The sequence below is a fragment of the Anabrus simplex genome, chromosome 1 (genome assembly GCF_040414725.1).
Source record: "Anabrus simplex isolate iqAnaSimp1 chromosome 1, ASM4041472v1, whole genome shotgun sequence".
Classification (NCBI taxonomy): Eukaryota; Metazoa; Arthropoda; class Insecta; order Orthoptera; family Tettigoniidae; genus Anabrus; species Anabrus simplex.
Window position 1 is genome coordinate 125,547,677 of NC_090265.1, and position 24,830 is coordinate 125,572,506.

The window sequence follows — 24,830 nt, forward strand, 5'->3', positions numbered from 1 at the left end:
TAGCAGTATCAACACAGCTAAGCCATGTTGAGTATTATTACAAGGCCATATCAGCCAATCATCCAGACTGCCGCCCTTGCAACTTCCGAAAGGCTGCTACCCCACTTTTGATGAACCATTCCTTAGTCTGGTCTCTCAACAGATACCCATCCGATATGGTTGCACCTGCGGCTCGGCTATCTGCTTCATTGGGACATGCAAGCCTCCCCACCGCGGCAAGGTCACTTGGTTCACAGGGGAGGTAGAAAATTGTAACGGAAAGAAAATGACTAGGCTCCAGTTCTACTTCAGTATAATGGAATCTCTAAGATGATGATGATTGTTGTTTAAAGGGGCCTAATAGCTAGGGCCTCTAATGATATGAGGTTCAACAAAATTAAACGATAATTAAAACAAAATGTACCCACTGACTAGAATCTAAAACGAATGATGACGAAAAATAATCATGAATCCAAATCAATCAGTGGATCCAATTCACAATGCCTTATTTTCTGAGATGATGCTCGTTGTCCAAAGGGGTCCAAAATCAAGGTCACCTGCCCCTCATAATCGTACTAATCACTGGTAAAGCAGAACAATGGTGTTCCTCTGATAGTGGCACTAATTACAGGTAACGTAGATTCATGGTGTTCCTCGCATGGTGCTACTAATCATAGGTAATGCAGACCCATGGTATGTCACACATAATGCCACCACTCACAGATAACACAGACACAGCGTTCCTCACATAAGGGTACTACTCACAAGCAACGCAGACCGATGGTGTTCCCCACATAGTGAAACTAATCACAGGCGCTGGCTAGATCCTTGGTGTTCCTCATATACCGTATACCATGTATAGTCATGGTGTTGCTCACATAGTGATACTAATCATATACAACGTAGACCCACATGTATTACACATTATGGTACCACCCACAGGCAACACAGACCCATGATGTTCTGAACATAATGGTACTACTCTCGGGCAACGCAGACCCATGGCGTTCCTCACATAGTGGTACTAATAACGGGCAATGCACAAACCCATAGTGTTCCTCACATGGTGGTACTAATATTGGGCAATGTGCAAACCCGTGGTGTTCCTCACACGGTGGTACTAATCACAGTAACATAGACCCATTCTGAACACAGTGGAACCAACACATTCGAATGCAGCGCTCGGCACCTCCTCCCACTAGACACTCATCTGTGCAACCAAGCGCCTGCTTCCCTGCCTCGGTGGGATGCACACGATGGTACTAATCACAGGCAACGCCCAGACCTTTGGTGTTCTGTATATAATGGTACTGCTCCTAGGCAATGTAGACCCATGGTTTTCCTCTCATGGTGGTACTAATTACAAGTAATGTCAACCTATGGTGTACCTCACGTAACGGTACCAATCACAAGTAGTCTCATGGTTTTAAGTCCACCATCGCTTGGCCTCCTCTTTTAGTAGCCTCTTACAACAGGCTGAGGATACCGTGGGAATATTCTTCATCTGTGTTCCCCACCCACAGGGGGCGAATCTCTAAATAATAAATCGGTTGAGAACAGACAAAATAAAAAATAAAAATATTCCTGCATGTGGTGTAAAATTTCTTCAGGTAAATTAAGGAGACGGTGTGTTGTATGTAGCTCTCTGCAACAGTCAAAGAGGTCGCAACTGTGTGCGTCAAGTGTGATAAAGGCCTGCATACTAAATGTGCAACTCTTCATAAGTGCCCTAAATAAACAAAACATATTAAAAGTTAGTCCTACTTCAATAAAATATTCAAGTTTTTTATAAAGTTATGTTAGGTTTAAATATTTTTATTGTCTGTATAGTTCCTATTAGTGTTAGTGTTAAGTGTTAGTTATCTGTTAGTATAAATATACAACCTTACTCCTAAGAGCTTCAACTGTGGTCTCAAACTTTGGACAACAACATAATATATCTGGTGATAAGTCTTCATCTCAACAATTTTTTGTGAGTAAAATTACAAGGTGTACAACTTTGCTTCCGCTGTTTGCCGACAGATGGCGACAACGGTACACAGCGGTTGAACGAAACAGATCGCAGACGTCAGACAATTAGCTTGGACCTCGGAACCCCATTCAAACATTAGTCGATGTGTGTCTGTATCATAGAGTTGTTCTCGATTGAGCATGGCAGTCTACGAGCCTAATTCTCGACATTTGCGGGAGGTGTCACTGTTTTGTTTCAATATGAGAAAACAGCGGCTGAGACTCATCGAATTCTCACACGTACGTATGGTGAGGACGCTATTAGTGGCAGAATGCGTCGTGAGTGGTTTCAACGCTTCAAGAATGGTGATTTTAACGTCGAAGACCGGCATAGCGGTGGAAGAGAGAAAATTTTCGAAGATGCAGAATTGGAGACATTGCTGAGTGAAGACTCGCGTCAAACTCAAGAACAATTGGCACGATCAGTGGGAGTGACACAGCAAGCCATTTCAAAACGTCTCAAGACCATGGGCATGATTCAGAAAGAAGGAACTTGGGTCCCGTATGAGTTGAAACCAAGAGACGTTGAACGGGGATGAAAAATGGGTTCATTACGATAACCCTAAATGCAAAAATTCATGGGGATATCCCGGCCATGCTTCAACGTCGACGGCAAAACCGAATATTCACGGCTCCAAGATCATGCTCTGCATTTGGTGGGACCAGCTCGGCGTCGTGTACTATGAGGTGTTAAAACCCGGTGAAACAATCAGAGGTGCTCGTTATTGAACGCGATTAATGCATCTGAGCGGAGCACTGAAAGAAAAACGGCCGCAATACAGTGAGAGGCACGATAAAGTGATTTTGCAACACGACAACGCTCGACCCCACGTTGCAAAAGAGGTCAAAACAACCTGGGAATGTTAAAATGGGATGTCCTACCCCACCCGCCGTATTCTCCAGACATTGCTCTCTCTGATTATCACCTGTTTCGATCAATGGCGCATGGCCTGACCGACCGACACTTCCGATCTCATGATGAAGTCACAAATTGAATCGATTCGTGGATTGCTTCAAAAGATGAACTTTTTCGACACGGGATTCGAACACTGCCCGAAAGATGGGAGAAAGTCGTGGCCAGCAATGGACACTACTTTGAATGATACATGTGTAAGTAATATGTTCCATTCAAGCCTCCAATGTTGGGGACAAAACGACAGAAGCAAAGTTGTACACCTTGTATTTGAATTTTTATTTCTATTCTTTTTCTCATTCAGAGTGATTATTTTGCAGAATTCTACATACATACATACATTATCATTATAGACTGTTATGCCTTTCAGAGTTCAGTCTGCAAGCCTCTGTGAATTTACTAAACGTTGCCACAATCCTCGATTTGCAACTAGTGTTGTGGCCTCATTTAGTTCTATACCGCTTATCTTTAAATCGTTAGCAACTGAGTCTAACCATTGTCGTCTTGGTCTACCTCTACTTCTCTTACCCTCTTTAGCAGAGTCCATTATTCTCCTAGGCAACCTATCCTACTCCATTCGCCACACATGACCCCACCACCAAAGCCGGTTTATGCGTACAGTTTCATCCATAGAGTTCATTCCTAAATTAGCCTTTATCTCCTCATTCCGAGTACCCTCCTGCCATTGTTCCCACCTGTTTGTACTAGCGATCATGCTTGCTACTTTCATGTCTGTTACTTCTAACTTATGAATAAGATATCCTGAGTCCACCCAGCTTTCGCTCCCGTAAAGCAAAGTTGGTCTGAAAACAGACCGATGTAAAGGTAGTTTTGTCTGGGAGCTAACTTCCTTCTTACAGAATACTGTTGATCACAACTGCGAGCTCACTGCATTAGCTTTACAACACCTTGATTCAATCTCACTTACTATATTACCATCCTGGGAGAACACACAACCTAAATACTTGAAATTATCGACCTGTTCTAGCTTTGTATCACCAATCTGACATTCAATTCTGTTGAATTTCTTACCTACTGACATCAATTTAGTCTTCGAGAGGCTAATTTTCATACCATGCTTATTGCACCTAATTTCAAGTTCCAAGATATTAGACTGCAGGATTTCGGCACAATCTGCCATTAAGACCAAGTCGTCAGTATACACCAGACTGCTTACTACATTTCCACCTAACTGAATCCCCCCCTGCCATTTTATACCTTTCAGCAGATGATCCATGTAAACTATGAAAAGCAAAAGTGAAAGATTACAGCCTTGTCTAACCCCTGTAAGTACCCTGAACCAAGAACTCATTCTACCATCAATTCTCACTGAAGCCCAATTGTCAACATAAATGCCTTTGATTGATTTTAATAATCTACCTTTAATTCCATAGTCCCCCAGTATGGCGAACATCTTTTCCCTTGGTACCCTGTCATATGCTTTCTCTAGATATACGAAACATAAACACAACTGCCTATTCCTGTCGTAGCATTTTTTAATTCTTTATTACTGTCCAGAAAGGTTTCCCTGCTGCTTGAACTAGCCTTTCCAGGTTGTTACCAAAATCTTCCCATGACTTCTTTTTGGATTCAACAACTATTTGTTTCACTCTGTTTCTTTCATCTACGTACAAATCCCGGTCTGCCTCTGCCCTTGTTTGGAGCCATTTCTGATAAGCCTTCTTTTTACGTTTACAGGCTGCTCTCACTTCATCATTCCACCATGATGTTCGCCTTTTCCCATCTTTACACACAGTTGTTCCTAGGCATTCCCTTGCTGTTTCTACTACAGCTTCCCGGTATGCCACCCATTCACTTTCTATATCCTGAACCTTTGCTCTCACCGGGCGAGTTGGCCGTGCGCGTAGAGGCGTGCGGCTGTGAGCTTGCATCCGGGAGATAGTAGGTTTGAATCCCACTATCGGCAGCCCTGAAGATGGTTTTCCGTGGTTTCCCATTTTCACACCAGGCAAATGCTGGGACTGTACCTTAATTAAGGCCACGGCCGCTTCTTTCCAACTCCTAGGCCTTTCCTATCTCATCGTCGCCATAAGACCTATCTGTGTCGGTGCGACGTAAAGCCCCTAGCAAAAAAAAAAAAAACCTTTGCTCTGGGTACATTATTGTAAGCCCTTTCAATTACCTGCCGCATACTGTTTATAGATGGCTATGACCGAGAGAGATATTTATGATCATTTGATTTTCGCAAAGGGGGAAGTAGTTTCCCTTTTCCCATTTGCTTGCATCATCTTTAGTTTTTCCCTGTATTTACTTTTCACTTCTTTGTTTACTTAGTGTAATATTATCACACTAACATGCCAAGTTGCACTTGTACTTCCCCTCTGTTTGCTCCGTGCACCACAATATCATTTGCTTCTTGTCCTCACATTTCACCTTTGTCTCCTTCACAATTTAGTCTATAACCATTATGAATAACAGTGGTGATAGCACACTCCCTTGTTGTAGTCCAGTTTCACTCAAAAACCACTCTGTCTTCCCATCATGTCCCTGGACACTAACACAACAATTTTTGTACACGGTCTGCATATATTCTATCACTTGTTTTCCAAATCCTGAGTGTTGCATTACTATCGATACCTAAATCAAGGAATGTCATCACAATATCTTTTATTTCCAATGTTTTTTTATTAATTGCCTCATTGTGAAAATAGGGTCTTGTGTTGATCTTCCATTTCAAGAGCCATACTGCTCTTCTTATAATTGTCCTTCCACCTTCTCGTTCTCTTTACGTACCACTTCAAATATATTTGCTACCTGAGATATGAGTGTGATTCCTCGATAATTATCAGACATCTTCTGGCCCCCATTCTTGCATACAGGCATTATTACTTCTTTACTCAAGTCATTTGGTCCTGATTTTTCTTTCCATATACATATAAATAGCCTATACAGTCATTGTAGGCAAATTAATCCAGCAGCTGCTTTATCATTTCCAGAGACAATTCACCCAATTCCGTTGCTTTTCCCACTTTTATTCGTCTGACAGCAGTTTCCTCTTCTTGCATTGTGATTTCACTCTCAGATTCTGTCTCCTCACACTCTACCGCTATCATCTTGTCTACATTCCTTCGCATAAATAATAAATTTCATTGTGGTCTATACTGACGATCGATCACTATCCAAGAAGGGGATGGGAATGTCCACCCATTCAATACTAATGAGAGTGATGTTGTGTAAACTCTTTTTCTTTCTCTTCTTACAAATCCATACAGCATTCTTTTACTACTCATGCATATCCTCTTCTAACACTTGTGTAAATCCTTCCCAGCTTCTCTTCTTCTTTTCACTTACTACTTTATTCCATTTTATCCCTATTCCATACTTTCTATACTCTTCTTATTGTACTTCTTCTTAAAACAGTAACCACCATCATTCTCTCCTTATTTTTCACTGCTTCCTTTTACCCTCTCATTCGACAATGAGGTCCCCTTATCTTTCACTTTTTCTTGCTATTCTGCAACAAGCACTCTCCGCTCAGCTTAGAAATGTTTTCTTGAACATATCCCATTCTACTTCCACACTTTCCACTTCAGTTCTGGATATGTACTGTTTCAACTGATACTAGATTTTTTTTTTTTTTACTTCCATATATTTCAATTTCCATATTTTTAAGTTCTTTCATTTCTTTCTTTCATTTCTTTCATTTTAACTATTTTTCTTACCTTTTTGCTACCACTATTCTATGGTCTCCATCAATGATTTGTTCTTTCTACCTAAGAACAAATAATTACTGTCTTTGTTCTTCTATTTCCCCATCTATATCTTGTGATGTTTCTACTATTCTTCTTCTTGAACCATGTATTGCCCACACTTAACCAATTTCTCACACAAAATTCCACCAACCTTTTTCCCCTCACCATTTCTTTTTCCATATCCGCAAGCTCCAATTACTTCTTCCATTACTTTTCTGTCACATCCCACCATTGCATTAAAGTGTCCCACGATAGTCACTTCCACATCCTTTATTTCTCTCTCCAGTGTCTTCAGGAATTTGTCCATATCATCTTCTTTGCATCCAGTCTGGGGAGAATACACCTGGATGAAATCCTTTATTCTATTTCCTGTCCTTCAGTGTATTCTAACACTTATGTAGTCCCCTGTAACTATATACTTATCCAAGTTCTTGTTGGTTGTTATCCTCACTCCATTCTTAACTGTACATCCTCCACTCCAGTAGAGAGTGTTTTCCTTCCTCAACTTCTTCTTTTGTTTCCTCTCCATTTAACCTCACTCAATTCCATCATAGCCATATTCTCCTTCTCCATATCAATCACGTCTTCTGACTTTCCATTCAGTGACATGACATTGATTATTGCCACCTTCTATTATCTACGGGTCAGCCACTTCTTGCAGTTCCCCCCAGCATAAGAACAAGGTGTCGCTTCCAGGAACTTCCTAGCCTTTCAGAGGCCGTTTTAAATATGCCATTTTAGGCAGTTATTACATTGGGGTTGCCATTCCCAAAGGTATTTTAGAACTACGACCATTAGGTGATCAGGACGCTTCTAACATGGAATATGGACACTTTTTGCAGCTACCCCTAACCTGGGGTCAGACACTACTCAATGGGTCCCAGTACCATTTCCTACACTGAGGGGACCATCACCCTACCTAAGGAAACTCATCCTCCCCGAAGCTGTTGGCCACCTTAGAGAATTGGGTTATTGACTGCCACCCAACATTCAGCGTTGAGACGCTGGTTGTATCGTCTACTCATTACCATAGCAGGGTAACTGGCCAGACAGCATCTGTGAATATCACTAGTAATTTTTTCAAAGCTAAGTGTGATAGTGATGAAATGCTTTGTATTTTCTTCCAGGGGTGTTTCAGCTATGAATTCATGCCTTGTGTTACCAAGGAAAGTAGCCACATGTGACAAGGAAAAAGTCAGAGTAATTTCATCAGGACTGCATACGTAAACCACGAAATATCCTACATCAGTTTTGATCTGGATTGTTTTTCATCGAAAGGTACAGGAAATCCGTACATTATTGAAGTTTCTATATACTAAGGAGTATTAAAAGACAGAGTTCTGCCTCAAATGAGAAAGTGGTTTAACAACAATGATTGCTTTTTTTTTTCTTAATGCATTATGAAGCGAAGTGTGTGGGAAAGTTTCTGGAGGAAATGGATGTTTCTGTGCTCCCTTGGCCTAGGAATAGCCAAAATATGAACCTTGTTGAAAATCTCTGGGCAATACTTAAAAAGAAAATAGGAATGCATAAAGTAACAACAAAGGACCCAGTTGCTGGGTTAGATGACCCAGATATTCATAATTGTTGTCAAAAAGATTTAGGTTTTTATCATTTTCCTTATATCACAGATTACTGTAGTTCCAAGAGGACATAAATATAACGCAATAGATTCCATTCAGTGATAAATATTTGTTACTCTGCCAACTGTGTCGATAAGTGCTTCTATGAGACCACTAGCAATCTTAGTTACCTGGTTGGAGTTTGTAATGACAGTAGTGATACAGGTCGTGGCAAGCTGCTCGCTAAGAATTTGTCCTTCTTCTTTAGTTGAATCTCGAGCTCTGAGATTTTCTCAAGAGCATTAGCAAGCTCATTTCGAACTGTCCTATGACGAGTAGCCTCCACAGCCAACTGGTGCTTGTAATTCTTTCCTTCAAGCATCACCTTGCGAGTCAGCAACTGTAGTACACCAATTACACATGTTGACATAAATGATACAGGATAAGTCCAATAAATTTCCATATAAATATGCATTAAAACATGCAATTAAAGTTTAAATTTGTAATATTTCTCACACAAATATTGTAAATGATTGAGAAAGCATTACATCAACTGCACAGTAAACATACAGTACATACATCAAGAACATTTATCAGGAATATCAGGTATATAAAAACACATAACAGTGTGAGAAAAGGGAAAAACAGAAAGGAAACACAAAAGAACAGGGACAATAGATCTGAAGATAGCAGTGTATGAAGACGTGGAGTTTGTCCTCGCCTTTTTGTTTCTTTTCTTTCTATTTATCCCTCTTCCCACAACTTATCTGACATTGTGATTTTCCAGTTTTGAATTCCTTTTTCTAGTGGTCTAACATTGCACTAACACATCAAAGGTGACGGAAGGATTGGAAAGGACTAGGATTGGGAAGGTAGTGGCCGTGGCCTTAGTTAAGATACAGGCCAGCATTTGCCTGGTATGAAAATGCAAAACCATGGAAAACAATCTTCAGAACTGCCGATGGAGGGATTCAAACCCACCACCTCCTGACTGCAAGCTAACAGCTACACGACTCTAACCACACAGCCAACTTGCTCGTTGTTACATGTTCCCTCACTGTTAATATCTTTCTTCATAAAACTTGATTTGCACTTGTTTAGTCCTTTCCATTAAATTTTTATTTTTTTATTTGGCTAGTGAGAGTTGTTACTTGTAATAATAGTGGTTTAACGTCGGACCAACACACTGAAGGTTTTCGGCAACACCATACTGGTCCGTTGGGTTCCTTGTGTTTGCTCTGTGTTTCTGTTACCATCTGTAATCATCTTTATCTTTTGTCTCTTCCTTTTTCCTTTGTTCATCTAGCTTTCTTCTTTTCCTATACCCCGCATGTCACAAGACTGAAGATCTGTCAAGATGGCTCCTCAGTGAGTATTGAAACCTGCCCTAATTAATTGAAGCTGGGAAGCAAAAACAAGCTCATCAGGGATTGAGGAGTAATGGACGTAGAAGAACTGGGATTACTGAGGAGAGAGTCGATCTATTTTATTTTACAATTTACTTTATGGTGCACCGACACAGATAGGTCTTATGGCAACATTGGGATAAGAAAGGGCTAAAAGTGGGAAGGAAACGGCCATGGCCTGAATTAACTACAGTCCCAGCCTGCATCTGCCTGGTGTGAAAATGGGAAACCATGTTAACCATCTTCAGGGCTGCTGAGAGTGGGGTTCAAACCCACTATCTCCGAAATGAAAGCTGACAGCTATGTGAACCGAACTGCGCAGTCACTCACTTGGTGAGAGCCAATCTATCTGGAGATGGTAGTGTATGAAGATGAAGAGCTGGTTCTTGTCTTTTTGTGTTTTCTTTCTATTCCTTCCTATTCCCACAATGACTTGTCATTGTGTTTCTTCTTCTTATATGTTTCTTTCATTATTTCTATCTTATTATATCTGCTTTATACCCAAAGCCCACATTTATGGACTACTAAAATGACCATCTGTGGTACTAGTTTGCATTTGTACAAGCAAATTTTACAATTAAATTTTTGTACAAATTTGTAGATACCTGTGTACAATTTTTTTTTTTTTTTTACCTAATGTTGACACAAGTAGACAAATTAATAATACAGAATTATTTCAAGATATATAGGAAACTTTTCTTCACTGGCAGATTATGGATGTTATCCTTCATGGAATGCTTACTGAGGTGCATTTTCAAATAAGCCAGAGTAAAATGTTATTTTCTTGCAGGACCCAACAGTCTCCCTGTGGGATCATATCTTTTCACATAAAATATCCTTGATTGTTCAAGAAATCAGACATTTCTTGACTTAGAGCTAAGACCTGTAATGAGCAAGTAAATGATTTACAAGGTGAACATCACTCATGTTACCCCAGTTATAGAATCTGCTTTCTCGATAGACAATCAACGTGACATGCCTGTGTGTCCCATTTTTTCATTGCAAAAACCTGGTCACCCTAGGTTACTGTAGTCATGTCCTAGCTCGTGAACCATAGGCAATGGCTGAGTGGCCTAAAAAGTAGTACAGAGGGTCAGGATACCAGTGGCTATGGAATAGAAGTGGGCATCTCAGACGAGTTGTGGCCCTCCCTGTGCTCAAGCAGTTAGAGGAGAGATTCTCACTGGGACAGACTAGTTTGCTCATTCTCTTGAATACAGTCTTGCCTGTTCAATCCTGGACCTGCCCCGAATTTCAATAGCTGTGATCAAATACACATCTAAGATACTTAAAGGGTTGTATTTGCTCCAGTCATGTGCCAGCTAATGTGAAATTAACAGGTTCAATTACATGTTTGTTTATGACCATTACTTTGATCTTTTTCGTGTTTAAATGCAGATCTGCAGCACTGTGTTCGACCATACAGTTTAGTAATATGTGCAGATCTTCAGCACTTGTTGCAAGCAGAACAGTATCCTCTGCATACCAGAGACTGTTTACTGTGATCCCATTAACAACTGTTGAGCTCGAGTAGCTGGGTTCCTAAGAGGAGGTAGCAAGTGCAGACCACACAAGGACCGAATTGCTGAAGTCGCCTCTCTCCAACCTTGCCTTCAAAACAGAATTATTGAAGGTAGGGTTGTGGCTTGAACCTGGCCAACTTGCCACAATGTCCCTAATCCTTAGCTTTTTGTCACATACAGTCTGCACATTCACAAAAAAGTAACCTTTTCTGCTCCTGAAGTCTTCAGGGGCATCTCCACCTGGAGATTTAATCCTAGTATGGGTGCAGTCCAATGAACCTACTGTACGGGTAAAAGCTGCCAACCTATAAAAATCACTCTGAAGACTATGAAATTCTCTCTCTCCTTCAGGCATCTTGATATATGTTTTCCGAAGCGAAGCAATTGCGGCAATAACTCGACTGACAACAGTTCCAGCAGTAACTTTATGAACACCACAAAAATCACCTGCTGTTGTCAGTGTTACCCCAGTGGCATAGAACCTCAGTGCCAGTAATAACTGATTCATTGGAGGTAATGCATAATTTCTGGAAAAAGAAAAAACACCTGGTTAGAATCCTATCATACAAATGTATATATGGTATATAGGCTAGGGTCTGCCATAATTCAATATCAAAAATACATAGTGTTGCTGTGATATAGGCTAATATGTAATACAGGCCTTCAGTGAGACCTAATATTTGTAATTAGGTCTAGGCCCTACATGTTAACTTCAGGCCTTGCATTTCCTGCAATTTAATTTATGTCAGGCCTCATATTATATAAGAGGCCTATATACTAATAAACTGATTTTATGGCAAGTAAACGGTTATCTTAACACATTCATGACTGACGAGGAGCATGACATCTCCTAGAATATGGAAAATAGTGTAGCCTATTGTTCTGAATACTTTTTATCATACAAAGTGATTATTCATTCTGTACAGTGAACTAGAATTGTTTGCCTGTCGTATACGGTAAATAACCTCATCAATATATATTAGTCTTCGGTCGTGAATGTGTCGATATAAGGTTACATGCCAACAAACCCACATGAAGAGATGTTCTAACCTTGCTTCTGCTACAGGTATGTCACACGTTACCTACTATATTTCACATCCAGACTAATTATAGCTCTAGTTATATATAATATTATTATTCCAAACAATATAGAGTAGGTTACTCACCGATTTGTAGCATGTTTCAGTTGATCACGGATTTCATCTAGTACAAGAAGTGCAGTCGGTTTTGTTAACCTGAAACGTTTTACAAATTCTTTATCATTCCATTCTTTGAAGTTATTTGGATGTGGCCTAATCCTTTTAACTTTTCTGATACGATGAAGCATTTGCTCCAGAAATTCGTCATCAGAATCAGACTCAAAATCAAATTGATTCATCAAACCATCATCACGACAAGCAGCCATCTTGAATTATTTCTACTGCTGACAGCTGACTTCCAGATAAGAGCGTTAACTGCTTCTCAAATTTCGGCATAGCTATATTCGAGAATATTTTATCAGACTGCACATAATCGAAAGTCATAGTATGCGTTCTCAACTGAACTTCCAGATAAATATGCAAACTGCCAAATAAATTTATACCGCACTTTTATCTGGCTGTCGTAGAACAGGCCCTAAATAGAATACGACACAGCGTAGTAGACAATGAGATTTGGATACCTATTGATGAGACGACGGACACTGCAGGGAGATATATAGAGAATGTAATTATTGGAACACTCCGTGCTAATGGGGATGTTTTTCTACTAACCTCAGAAGTTTTAGAGAGAGGAAATCATTCAACGACTGCAATTACTTTTGATAATGCACTAAAAATTTTGTGGAAGGATTAAATTAAGCAGGAAAACGTTCTTCTCTTTGTTACTGATGCTGCTCCGTACATGGTGAAAGCAGCTGAAGGCCTCAAGATGTTTTATTCAATAATGACTCACCTCACTTGTCTTACGTATGCTCTGCATAGGATGGCAGAAGAAATTCAAGGAAATTTTCCTGAAGTCGACCAATTAATATCTAACATCAAAAAACATTTTTTGAAAGCACCAAAGTGGGTTGTGACTTCCAAGGAGTTAGCTCCTTCGAGACAACTTCCTCCACAGCAAGTTCTTACTAGGTGGGGGACGTGGCTCGATGCTGCAGTGTTTTATTGCGAAAAACTACTCCACTATCAAAAACATTGTTAACAGCTTCAACAAAGATGATGCCTCTTCTATCAAGACTGTGCAGGAATTGTTTTCCAACAGTTTGTTCGAAAATCTGGCATATATGAATTCGAACTTTGAGAAGATATCGAATGCAATTACTCGTTTAGAAGCTGCTTAGAAATTCATGCAAGTATTGAAATTGTGAGAAGTGCTGAACTTTCATTACAACAATCACATGAAATAGTTGGCAACAGTGAAAAATGGAAACTTCAAAATGTGCCGAATCAAAATGACGGTTTTCACCATGTGTGCAAGATAAATGATGATGTTAGAGGAGAAGGTACCAATACACTTCAACATGAGTGCATACTCGACAGCATTGCTTCAACATTTTTAAATATGCACCAATAACATCCTGTGACGTAGAAAGGAGCTTCTCTTCTTACAAGAATGTGTTTAGTGATAATCGGAGGTCTTTCACGCCCGAGGCTTTGAAGATGAATCTTGTCATACACTTCAATTCCACCCGTGGAAAAGAATGAAAAAGGTATGTGAGTTTGCACTATAGGCCCTGCCATCCTACCATAATGTATTGAAAGACATCAATTGAATTTGTTTCATCGTGCTCAATTTAAACTGTAACACATATGAATAATATTAATAAAATCTCGGCTTAAACATTACAAAATATTTTTTTTAAAAGATTGGTTTCTAGTTTTCTCGTATTTTAAACCACCAATGAAGGGTGCAAACATGTTTTGACTTTTAAAATGTTGTATAATCTGATCATCTAAGTGAACTTGGTACTTTATAGGTATGTAGGCCTAATCACAAATGTTTGGGAAGTGAATCAAGGATAATAGACTGTGAATAACTACTAAATGTGTATATTTAAGAAATTAATATGAAAGTAATAATAAAGAATTTAGTTAACAAAGATGTATCAAAGGAATTGCCATTTTGATGTATAATTTATTTCAAAATGGCCATATTTACATTAATCATTTTCATGTCATATTTTTTTCACTTTTGAGGTCATATTTCATTACTTTTGAAATTTGCTTGCTTATTTTGGCTATTTTTAGGTCTTAAACATCCAAGCCCTATTTATTAAATAAAAATTAAAAACACAACAGGGGCTAGCGAAGCATATGTCACTGAAGAAAGGAAGTTATTGTGACTTTACATCACACAATTCAATTTTTAAAATTGACATAAAAATATACAAACTAACCCTAGAAAAGTAGTCATGTTAAATTTCCATTACAAAGAAAACTCATGGTAAATAAAATGTGATTTTATCTAATGAAATAAAAAACTCAACATTACAGATTGGTTAAACACAAAGGTAAGAAAGGTGAGCCTGGAACTTTCTATATGATAACTAAAAAATAATAATCGAAATTGACTTTCAACCTATTAGGTCGTGTTACGTACATTTAGTACATGTTGAAGAGATTAAAGAGAAGAGAAGAGAATAAAAATGGCCAACTGGACACCAGTGGAATCCGAACCCACAACCTCCCGATTTTGCGTCAGTTGCTCTACCAATTGAGCAATGGTGGCCTAGGTTATTATTGTTCTTTTGGAAAGGATCTAAGCTATGTGTCTGGCACCACTGCCATCACACTGTAAAGTGTGTTTAGGTCGCCCGTTGAGGGCCAAGTCAATGAATATTGAATTTTCACGACCACATTGTAATCAAAATCAACTTTCAACATATTAGGTCGTGTTATGTACATTTGCCTCCCATACGTCCAACCCCTCGTCCACATTGTGGGAGGTTGGCAACGGCATGTAGTAGGGGATTGCCTGTAGGGGTGATGTACAGTAGGGACTGTGCATGCCCCAGGACCGCTATGGTAGCTGTAAAGGCCCTTCAGGAACCCTGAAAAGTGACAGCTAATGGGGCTCTGGTGAAGTCCTCAATGGCAGATGCAGCAGAGAAGGAGACCTTTGGAATGGCAAATCTGGCAGATGAGGCAACCCTTTTCCCTTGGGGTTGAAGAAATGGGGGAAACCACTGCCATGTGGTGAAGAGGGATCTTCAAAGGCTAAGGGAGACAACCCCTACAGAAAACAGCAGGCTTGGAGGCTCAGGTGGCAGCCCCACCACCAAGCTCGGGTGCTGTGGGCTAATAACTCGCACATCTTAAATCCACTTATTTGAGAAACTGAAGTGAAACGAAACCAGATGGATATCTCGATGATGAACTTTGGCCCAAAACGGAAAATGAGAATTGGTTGTTGGAATGTTAGAACTTTGACAGAAGAAGGTAAACTAAAGCAGGTTGAGAAAGAGATGCAAAATTATGGCTTTGAAATTCTTGGTTTAAGCGAAGTGAGGTGCTGCGATTTTGGAGAGATCATGACACAAAATCGGAATACATTTATTTATTCTGGACAGTCTGGGGAGGATGCTGAACGGAGAAATGGAGTGGGTATGTTGCTAAATAGAACATCCAGGAACAGTTTAATTTAATGGAGTCCCATCTCAGACAGAATGATGACAGCTAGATTTCACGGTAAAATTTGAAATGTAACAACAGAAGTATCTGATGCCGACATAAAGGATCAGTTTTATCATCAGTTGAGTGAAACTATGAAGAATATAAAGAAAAGAGATACAGTGAAACCTTGGAATGCGAGTAACTTTGTCTACAAGTGTTTTGCAAGACGAGCAGATATTTTAAATAAATTGTAATTTGATAAGCGAGTGAGGTTCCGCAGTACGAGCATCATGCGTGCCTATGTTTTCCCCTCCCCTCTGCCTCTCTCTTTCCTGTGAGAGTGCGTGTAATCATCTCCCTTGCTGGACTTCAGTTAATGTGCCTCGCTGTACAAGTGTACATGTTTTGTTTCTTTTATTAGCGTTATAAATGTACTGCAACGATGGGCCTAGTGAACAAAAAGATGACTGAAAAAAATTTGGTCGGAAGGATATGATTACGATGAAAGTTAAGAAAGGAATTATCGAAAAGCACGAACGAGGTATGCGAGTGGCTGATATCGCAAGATTTTATAAGTCTACGTCAACGATTTGCACAACATTAAAGAAGAAATAAAAGGGTAGATGCAGCAAAAGGAGCCTTCAAGAAAGGCAAGGTGCAGAAAAGCCAGTGAAATGTTATGTGAAGGTCACTCGTATTTTCTCCCTTGAATGGATGAACGAGGTGTTTGGTCCTGTAGTAAAGAAATACCTTTCAGAAAATAATTTGCCACTCAAAGTCTTGCTGGTTATGGACAATGCTCCTGCTCATCCTCCAGGCCTTGAGGACGACTTACTGGAAGAATTCAAGTGCATTAAGGTTACGTTTCTTCCTCCCAACACTACTCCACTACTCCAGCCTATGGATCAGCGAGTCATTTCGAAGTTCAAGAAGCCACTTATACACCAAAGCAATATTTCAGCGATGCTTCGAAGTGACCGAAGGAACAAACCTCCAAGAGTTTTGGAGAAGTCATTTCCACCTCGTGAACTGCCTGAAGATCATCGATAAAGCCTGGGATAGGGTCACCAAGAGAATTCTCACTTCTGCTTGGGGAAATCTGAGGCCTGACTGTGTTCTTGGACGTGACTCTGAGGAGATCGTTGGTGACAATGAGCTGCCAATTGTCATTGAAATTGTGTCCTTAGGGAAGACCACGGGGCTGGAGATGAATGATGTGGACATCAAGAGCTGGTGGAAGAACAGAGCCAGGAACTGACCACAAACGAACTGATGGACCTGAATCGCGAACAACTGGAGGAGGTTGCGGAGGAGATCTCGTTCGGGTAAGAGGAGGAAAAGCCAATGGAATCTATCACTTCAACTGAGATTCGGGAGAAGTGCAAAATGTGGGAAACGGAACAAAATTTTGTAGAAAAACACCACGTGAATAAGGCTGTAGCAGTGCGGACGATCAATCTGTTCGATGACAATGCAATGTCACATTTTCGTGACAACCTCAGAAAGAGGCAAAAACAACAGTCATTGGACAGGTTCCTCGTTGAAGCTGCACAAAAAGAAAATAATTTCAGTGAGCTAACAGATAGCAGTGAATCCGTTAGTGAAATTTGTGTTAAACAGTAACTCTTCTCATGTCATATCTCGTCTTCCTCACACCAAAAATGATTCTACTGCTTGGTAAAGTGCAGTTTAATTTGTTTTACGTTATATTTTTTTTAAAGAAATATTATACGAATAAATATTTTTGTGTTGTGGACGAATCGTCTGGGTTTCAATTGTTTCTTAATGGAAAATTCGCTTTGATATACGAGCGCTTTGGATAACAAACATGCTGCCGGAACAAATTATGCTCGCAAGCCAAGATTCCACTGTATTGCTATTATTATGGGCGATATGAATGCGAAGATTGAATCAAATAATGAGGGACTAGAGCATTTGATAGGGAAACATGGATTAGATGAAATGAATGATAATGGAGAGAGATTTGTAAATGTGTGTGTCAGCCAGGAAATGGTGATTGGAGGGACAATCTTTCCTCACAAAAGGTTACATGGTATTGCCAGATTACAAAACAGAAAATCAGATCGACCCATAGCTATTAGCAAGAAATTTAGAAGATCATTGACAGATGTGAGGAACAGAAGAGTAGCTGATGTTGGTAGTGATCATCATCTAGTAGTAGCTGAGTTTAAATTGAAAATAAAGTCTGCATCGAAGAAGTTTGCAACAAGAAAAAAGAGGTTCAACATACAAAGGTTAAACAGTGAAAAAAGGAGGAAAGAATTTAGTCTGGAGTTGAAAAATCGGTTTGAAGTCCTTTCAAATCTCGAAAAAGAGGAAGAGTTGAATGTGGAAAGAACTTGGGAAAATGTTAAGAACACTTATATACAAACGTGTGAAAAAGTAATTGGTTATAGGAGCTATCAACAGAAAGACTGGATGTCTGAAGAAACATGGGACTTAATTGAAAAATGAAAAGAGGCAAAAGCTATAGTAAACCAAAGCAGAACAAGACAACAGAAGTCAGAAGCCGAAAGGAAATATTCAGAAATTGACAAAATGGTTAAAAGGAGTGTGAGAAGCAATAAAAGAAGATGGATTGACCAGCAGGCACAAATTGCAGAGGAAGCTGAGAAGAAGGGTGATATGAAACAACTCTATACTATTACAAGGAAGTTGTCAAGAGGAGGTTATAGGAAGAGTAAACCAGTGAGGGATATGCAAGCAAATATGTTGTTATCACAAGAAGAACAACTGAGAAGATTGCAAGAGTACTTTTCAGAAACTTTAGACAGAGATGATGGAATACAAGAAGAAGTAAATGAAGGCTTAGATAGTGAAGACCTAAGAATAAAGCTAGATCCCCCAACAAGGCACGAAGTTAGGTGAGCATTGAAACAATTAAAGAATGGTAAAGCAGCAGGTATAGATAATATAGATCCAGAAATACCAAAAGTGGATGAAGAGGCCACCAATAATTTGCTGCTACCATTACTGGGGAAAATACGGAAAGAAGAGAAAATTTCAGCTGATTGGAAAGAGGGCTTGATCTTGAAACTCCCCAAAAAAGGTGACACCACAGTGTGTAAGAATTGGAGAGGAATAACACTACTGAGCATACCAAATAAAATTATCTCTAGAATAATTCTAAACAGAGTAAAGGACTCAATTGAACAGCGTCTTTGAAAAGAACAAGCTGGTTTCCATAGACAATGCAGCTGCGTTGATCTAATAAATACGCTAAGAATAATTCTAGAGCAAAGTAATGAATGGCAGGCCACATTGTACTTGACATTCATAGACTTCGAACGAGCATTTGATTCAGTAAATAGGACCGTAATGTAGAAGACCTTGGTGAAAAACGGAGTACCGGATAAGATCTTGAATCTCATGAAGGCAATGTATGGGTATAGATGTAAAGTAGTACACGAGGGAAAACTCTCAGATTATGTGAATGTCACAAGTGGAGTTTGCCAACAATATTTTTAGTGGTGTTCGATAATGTTATGAGAAATATGTTGGGTGGAAGGAAAAGAGGAATACAATGGGGAATGGGGGGAGACTGAAAGATTTAGAATTTGCAGATATTTACCTTTTGTCTTCAAGAATTAGTGATATGAAACACAAGTTAGAAGGATTACGGAAGGAAGCAGAGGCTGCAGAACTCAATATAAATGTTGTTAAGACCAAGGAAATGAGAGTAAATGCTAAAATTGATGAAGATTGTTTGTGGCAGGAGAAGAGATTGAAGAGGTTAAAACATTTAACCTACTTCAAATCAAAATCAAATCAAATCTAAATCTAAATCTCTTTATTTGCAAATGAGGTGTCTACCTCGGTGGCAAGTGGTACACTAAAATACATTACTGTCAAGCACTAAATTTTAGATTACCGGTAACAAGAGAAGAAAATTTTCCTAGAATACAATATTATACAATTTATGCAAACAATTTTTTCTATTAAACACACAGCTCATCCTTAATAAATTTATACTGTTTACAAAATTCTACTTATAATATCTCCTGTACTTACAAATATAGTCAACTCATATACAGCATGTGGAATTACTTCAAATAATACTATACAACTGGTATGATTAAAATTTACATTGCATTTATTTATTTATTTATTTATTTTTTACCCCTTTTTGGAACCTAAGTAGCATAATGACCTGCTGTGTTTTAACCAGAGCCCCTTTTGCCACCACTTTTCAGAGTTCCCGAAGGGCCTTCACAGCTACCGTAGCGGTCCCAGGGCCCTCCAAGTCCCCACTGTACTTCACCCCTACAGGCAGTCCCCTACTTTGACTGCCCAAACTCCTTAGACCAGGGGATGGAATTAATTTATTCACACACATTTTTTTATTTACAATAACCTGCACTGGTCGAATGCCCTCTAACATTTCATTTATTTTCTCTGTTGCTGTTTATTGTCTTCTTGAATATCTGTACAGATTTTGGAAAAGGATCAAACACTACCCCTGGTAAACTGTTCCACTCCTTCACGCCCTTCCCAATGAATGAAAATTTACCTCAATTGCTTCTGCTAAAATTCCTTCTAATTTTATATTTGTGGTCAGTCCTGCCGATATAATTATTTTCCAACTGAAGCCTCTCACGGATTTCTCCCTATGCTTCTTCTCCTGTATAGGCTCTATATAATCCTATAAGTCTAGTTTTCTCCCTTCTCTTACTTAAAGTTTCCCACCCAAGTTCCTTTAACATTTCTGATACACTACTCTTTCTCCTGAAATCCCCTGTTACAAATCTTGCCGCTTTCCTCTGCACACGATCTATTTCTTTTATTAGGTGTTCTTGGTGAGGATCCCAAACACTGTTTGCATATTCCAATAATGGACAAACCATACGTAAGTAACTTTTCTCTTTCAATTCTTTGTTGCATCCTTTAAGTAGCCTCATTATGACATGTAACGATCTGTATGCTTTCCCAACAATGTCATCCATATGACCCTTCCAGTGCAAATTACTTTCAAATCTCACACCTAAGTATTTGCACTTGCAATCTTTTGGGATAACTACCTCATCCAAAGTATATTCAAATTCAGTTTTAAAACTCTTGTTTGTAAATGTTGTAACAGTTGATTTGCCTCCATTAACCTTCATATTATTTTCTTCAACCCATTGTTGGATACGCTCAAGGTCCCTTTGTAATTCTGAACAATCCTCAATGTTATTTATTTCCCTATAAACAATTATGTCATCTGCATACAATCTTATTTTTGATGTTATATTATTCCCTAAATCATTTGCGTATATTAAGAAAAGTAACGGACCAATTATACTACCCTGTGCAATTCCCTTCCAAACTTTCCCATCCTGCGATACATTATTTCCTACTTTGACTTTCTGAAACCTTCAATTTAGAAATGTTTTTATCCAATGTGTAACCCTTATGTCCAATCCTATTCCCTCCAATTTCTTTAATAATATTCCATGTTCCACTCTATCAAAGGCTTTGGAAAGATCTATGGCTATGCAATCTAACTGGCCTCCTGAATCCAAGTGTTCTGATATGTCCTGATGAAATCCCACCAGTTGTGCCTCACAAGAAAATTTCTTTCTAAATCCATACTGGCTCCTCATGAACCAATTTTTATCATCACATATCCCTCTGACGTACTTTGATATTAAACTTTCCAGTATTTTACAAACTATACTGGTCAGGCTGATTGGTCTGTAGTTCTCTGGTTTCCTTTCATCACCCTTTCCTTTATAAATTGGTATTATTATAGATTCCTTCCATTCCTTTGGTATTACACTATTATTTATGACATAGTCAAAGAGAAATTTTAAATAAGGCACTATGTGCCACCCCATTGTCTTTAATACCTCCCCAGTAATTTGATCACTTCCTGCTGCTTTTCCTTGCTGAAGCAGCTGGATTTCTATGAAAATATCTTCATTTGTGAATGAGAAGCTTCTTGTTTCCCTGTGTGTCTCTCCCTCTCTATCTTCTGGTATGGTTTCCAAGTCCTAACAATTTTCTACTGAATCTCTGAATTCCCTACTAAACAGGTTTGCTTTCTCAGTATCTGTCAAATAGTGTTCACCCCCTTCTCCCACCATTGTAGGAATTTGGATCCCTTTCCCTTTTTGATTCCCGATATATGAATACAGCTTTTTCCATTTCCCTTTGTGGTCATTACCCTCTTGAAGTATGCCATTCATATAATTCTCTTTTGCTTCCTTTTTCACTCTATTCAATTCCCTCATTAGCTGTTTTCTAGTTTCTCTTTGATTTTCCTGTTTACTATTCTACATTTTCTTTTTAATTTTCTTATTTCCCTTGTATAATAAACAGGGTCTGAGGTCATTTTACCCTTCTTAACAGGTACAAATCTCTTCTCTACTTTCCAAATGATTCCTTTAAATTTTGCCCAAAGTGTATCCACATTACTTCCTTCACTTATCCAACAACTGAATTGTGATTTAAGGTAAGTCCCAAATTCATCAACTTTAGTTTCTCTGTACAGTTTCTTGTCATGTGTGACCCTCTTATTAAGCCTTTTTGGTACCAGTCCTACATCCATTATTACAGCCTTATAGTCACCTATTCCTTCAATTACCTCAGTTTTATCAACAATTTCCCATGGTATAACCAAGAATAAATCTAGTAAGTTACTGAGACGAGTCGGTTCTTGTACTACTTGTGTTATCCTCCCTCCCAAATTAACTTATTTGCCAGTTTCTGTTCATGGGCTTCACTTGCAGCTCCATTCCATTCAACTTCAGGCAAGTTTAGATCTTCCCCAATTATTACCATATCATTATTATTGTTGTTATGAGTATAATCTATTATTTTCTCAAATATTTCCATGTCTCTTTCTTCTTTTCCAGGCCTATATGTTCCTATAATTTCCACCTCCTTCATATTATCACAAACTAATTTTATCCCTAATATTTCATCCCTTTCATCAGTAAACCATTCATGTGAAGAGTAAGTTTCCTTCACCAGAATAAACACCCCCCTCCCATTTTATCTCCTCGGTCTCTACGATAGACTGTATACCCTTCTGGAAATACTTCTCTATTACCCACCCCTTCTCTCAACCACGATTCCACTCCTGTGTAGTGACAAGAGAAGGAGGGGTGGAAGAGGACGTGAGAGGCAGAATAAGGAAAGGAAATGGAGCTTTCATGCAGCTGTATACAGTATGGAAGAGTAACAACATTTCAAGGAAAACGAAAATAAAATTTTCAATGCAAATGTTAAATCAGTCCTTCTGTATGCTTGTGAAACTTGGAACGTTACACGAACTATCACTAATCTCCTGCAGATATTTATAAACCGTTGCTTACGGCGCATCATAAACATCAGATGGCCTGAAATTATATCCAATGACGCGCTATGGAGAACAACAAATCAAGTTCCAGTCGCAGTGGAAATCAAGAGGAGGAAATGGAAATGGATAGGTCATACACTGCGAAAGCCAGCGGGATCTATAGAACGCACAGCATTGGAATGGAATCCACAAGGGGCACAGATGAGAGGTTGTCCTAGGATGACTTAGAAGAGGACTGTAGAGGAGGAGGCTCTTGAAGCAGGGAAGACTTGAAAGGAAGCATTGGCAAGTCGACGAGCACAATGGAGGCGTTTCATGGATGCCCTATGTTCCAGTGGGAACGAGAGGAATTAAGTGAAGTAAGTGAAGTGATTTACATTTAGTACTTGTTGAAGAGATGTTAAGTACAGAACAAAAATGGCCAACCAGACGCCAGTGGGATCCGAACCCATAACCTCCCGATTTTGCGTCAGTTGCTCTACCAATTGAGCTATAGTGGCCCAGGTCATCTTTGTTCTGTTGGAAAGGATCTAAGCTATGTGTCTGGCACTACTACCATCACACTGTAGAGTGCGTTTAGGTCGCCCGTTGAGGCGGGTTTTTATGACCGGATGCCGTTTCTAAAGTTAAACTCATCAGAGGAGTTAATGAGATGAAATGAATGACGTGATATATGATAGTAGGAAGGGAAAGGGTGAAACCCAGTGCCAACACATAGTCTACTCCTGTCGAATAGCACCAAGGGGTCTGCTCAAGGTTTAACGTCGCCATCTGACGGACAAATCACCATCAACACGTTAAAGCCAAAATAATATTTTAACAATTACAATATCAAAGAAAAGGAAATTTACCTAGAGAAAGCGGTGTGGCTCCCAGTGGTAATCCACATGGATACCGTTCATTTCACCAGAGAGCCATCCAAAGAATGATACCACGAGAAGAATCACATCATGCACGAACTTGCTAACGTGAGCCGAAAAAGCCCCAAGTTAGTGGTTTTGGCTGAAGGCTAATCAACCTATAATTGGAGACAAGGAGCTCTTTCGCCCCCAGTCAAATTTAAATAAATTTGTTTTACGTTGTTTAGTTCTGATTTGATCTGGAAAGATAACCTTTTTTGCTAACATAACATGGGAATTCACCGAAGGAACATGGTGTCCCAAAAGGTATTACGCGTTTAAATAATACTGCGCCATGCTCACAAAAAAAAAAGTCAAATGGACTTTTTTCCACCATTCAAAAATATGATTACCTCTGCCAGCATTCAATCAATGTTCTTTGCATCTGGAGGCAATACTCTACCACTGATGCACAGAGGAAGCTAATGAACCAGTCTTCTTCCTCTGTTACCCTTGTCCAGGTAGCTACTGGGTTGGGCAGTGGATCACTGACCTTTATTTTGCACTCTCCTTGTCCCGATCCACTTTAACGCTTCATATAGATTATTATAAGAGTGGATTCACCACACCCAAAGGCATTTTATAGCAAAGTGACAGGTTTCAATGAGGCCACTCCTAACCTCTGCATGCTTGGTTTCAGAGGCATTTCCTCCACTATGGTCGCTAGCATCCACCAAAAGGAGCTTCTCTGCCTGAAGCCATTGGCTCCTTCAGAGTCAGGTTTATTACCACCACCCAAAACTTGGTGTAGAGTCGCTGGCTGTACAGCCTGCTCCATCCTGTCGTAGGTATCCCTGTCAGACATGTCTTACAATACTAATTAACATCATTTAAAACTATTAAATGCTCATGTGAGAAAACTAACAGTATACATATAGGAAACAGATTGAAGCCAGTGGTTTACCATGCAAGCACACGTGGATATTACAC

At 39.3% G+C, this 24,830-nt stretch overlaps 1 protein-coding gene across 6 annotated transcripts in view; it reads right to left on the bottom strand.

Moving 5' to 3' along the window:
• The window catches only part of LOC136862692 (putative leucine-rich repeat-containing protein DDB_G0290503), a 273,731-nt gene that overhangs the window by 132,082 nt on the left and 116,819 nt on the right, over positions 1–24,830 (bottom strand). For all 6 annotated transcript variants that reach the window (XM_067138925.2, XM_067138916.2, XM_067138901.2 and 3 more), the window contains one exon: positions 8,369–8,577. In XM_067138925.2, coding sequence (XP_066995026.2) covers positions 8,369–8,577 — 209 coding nt within the window. The remainder of the gene's footprint in view (positions 1–8,368; positions 8,578–24,830) is intronic.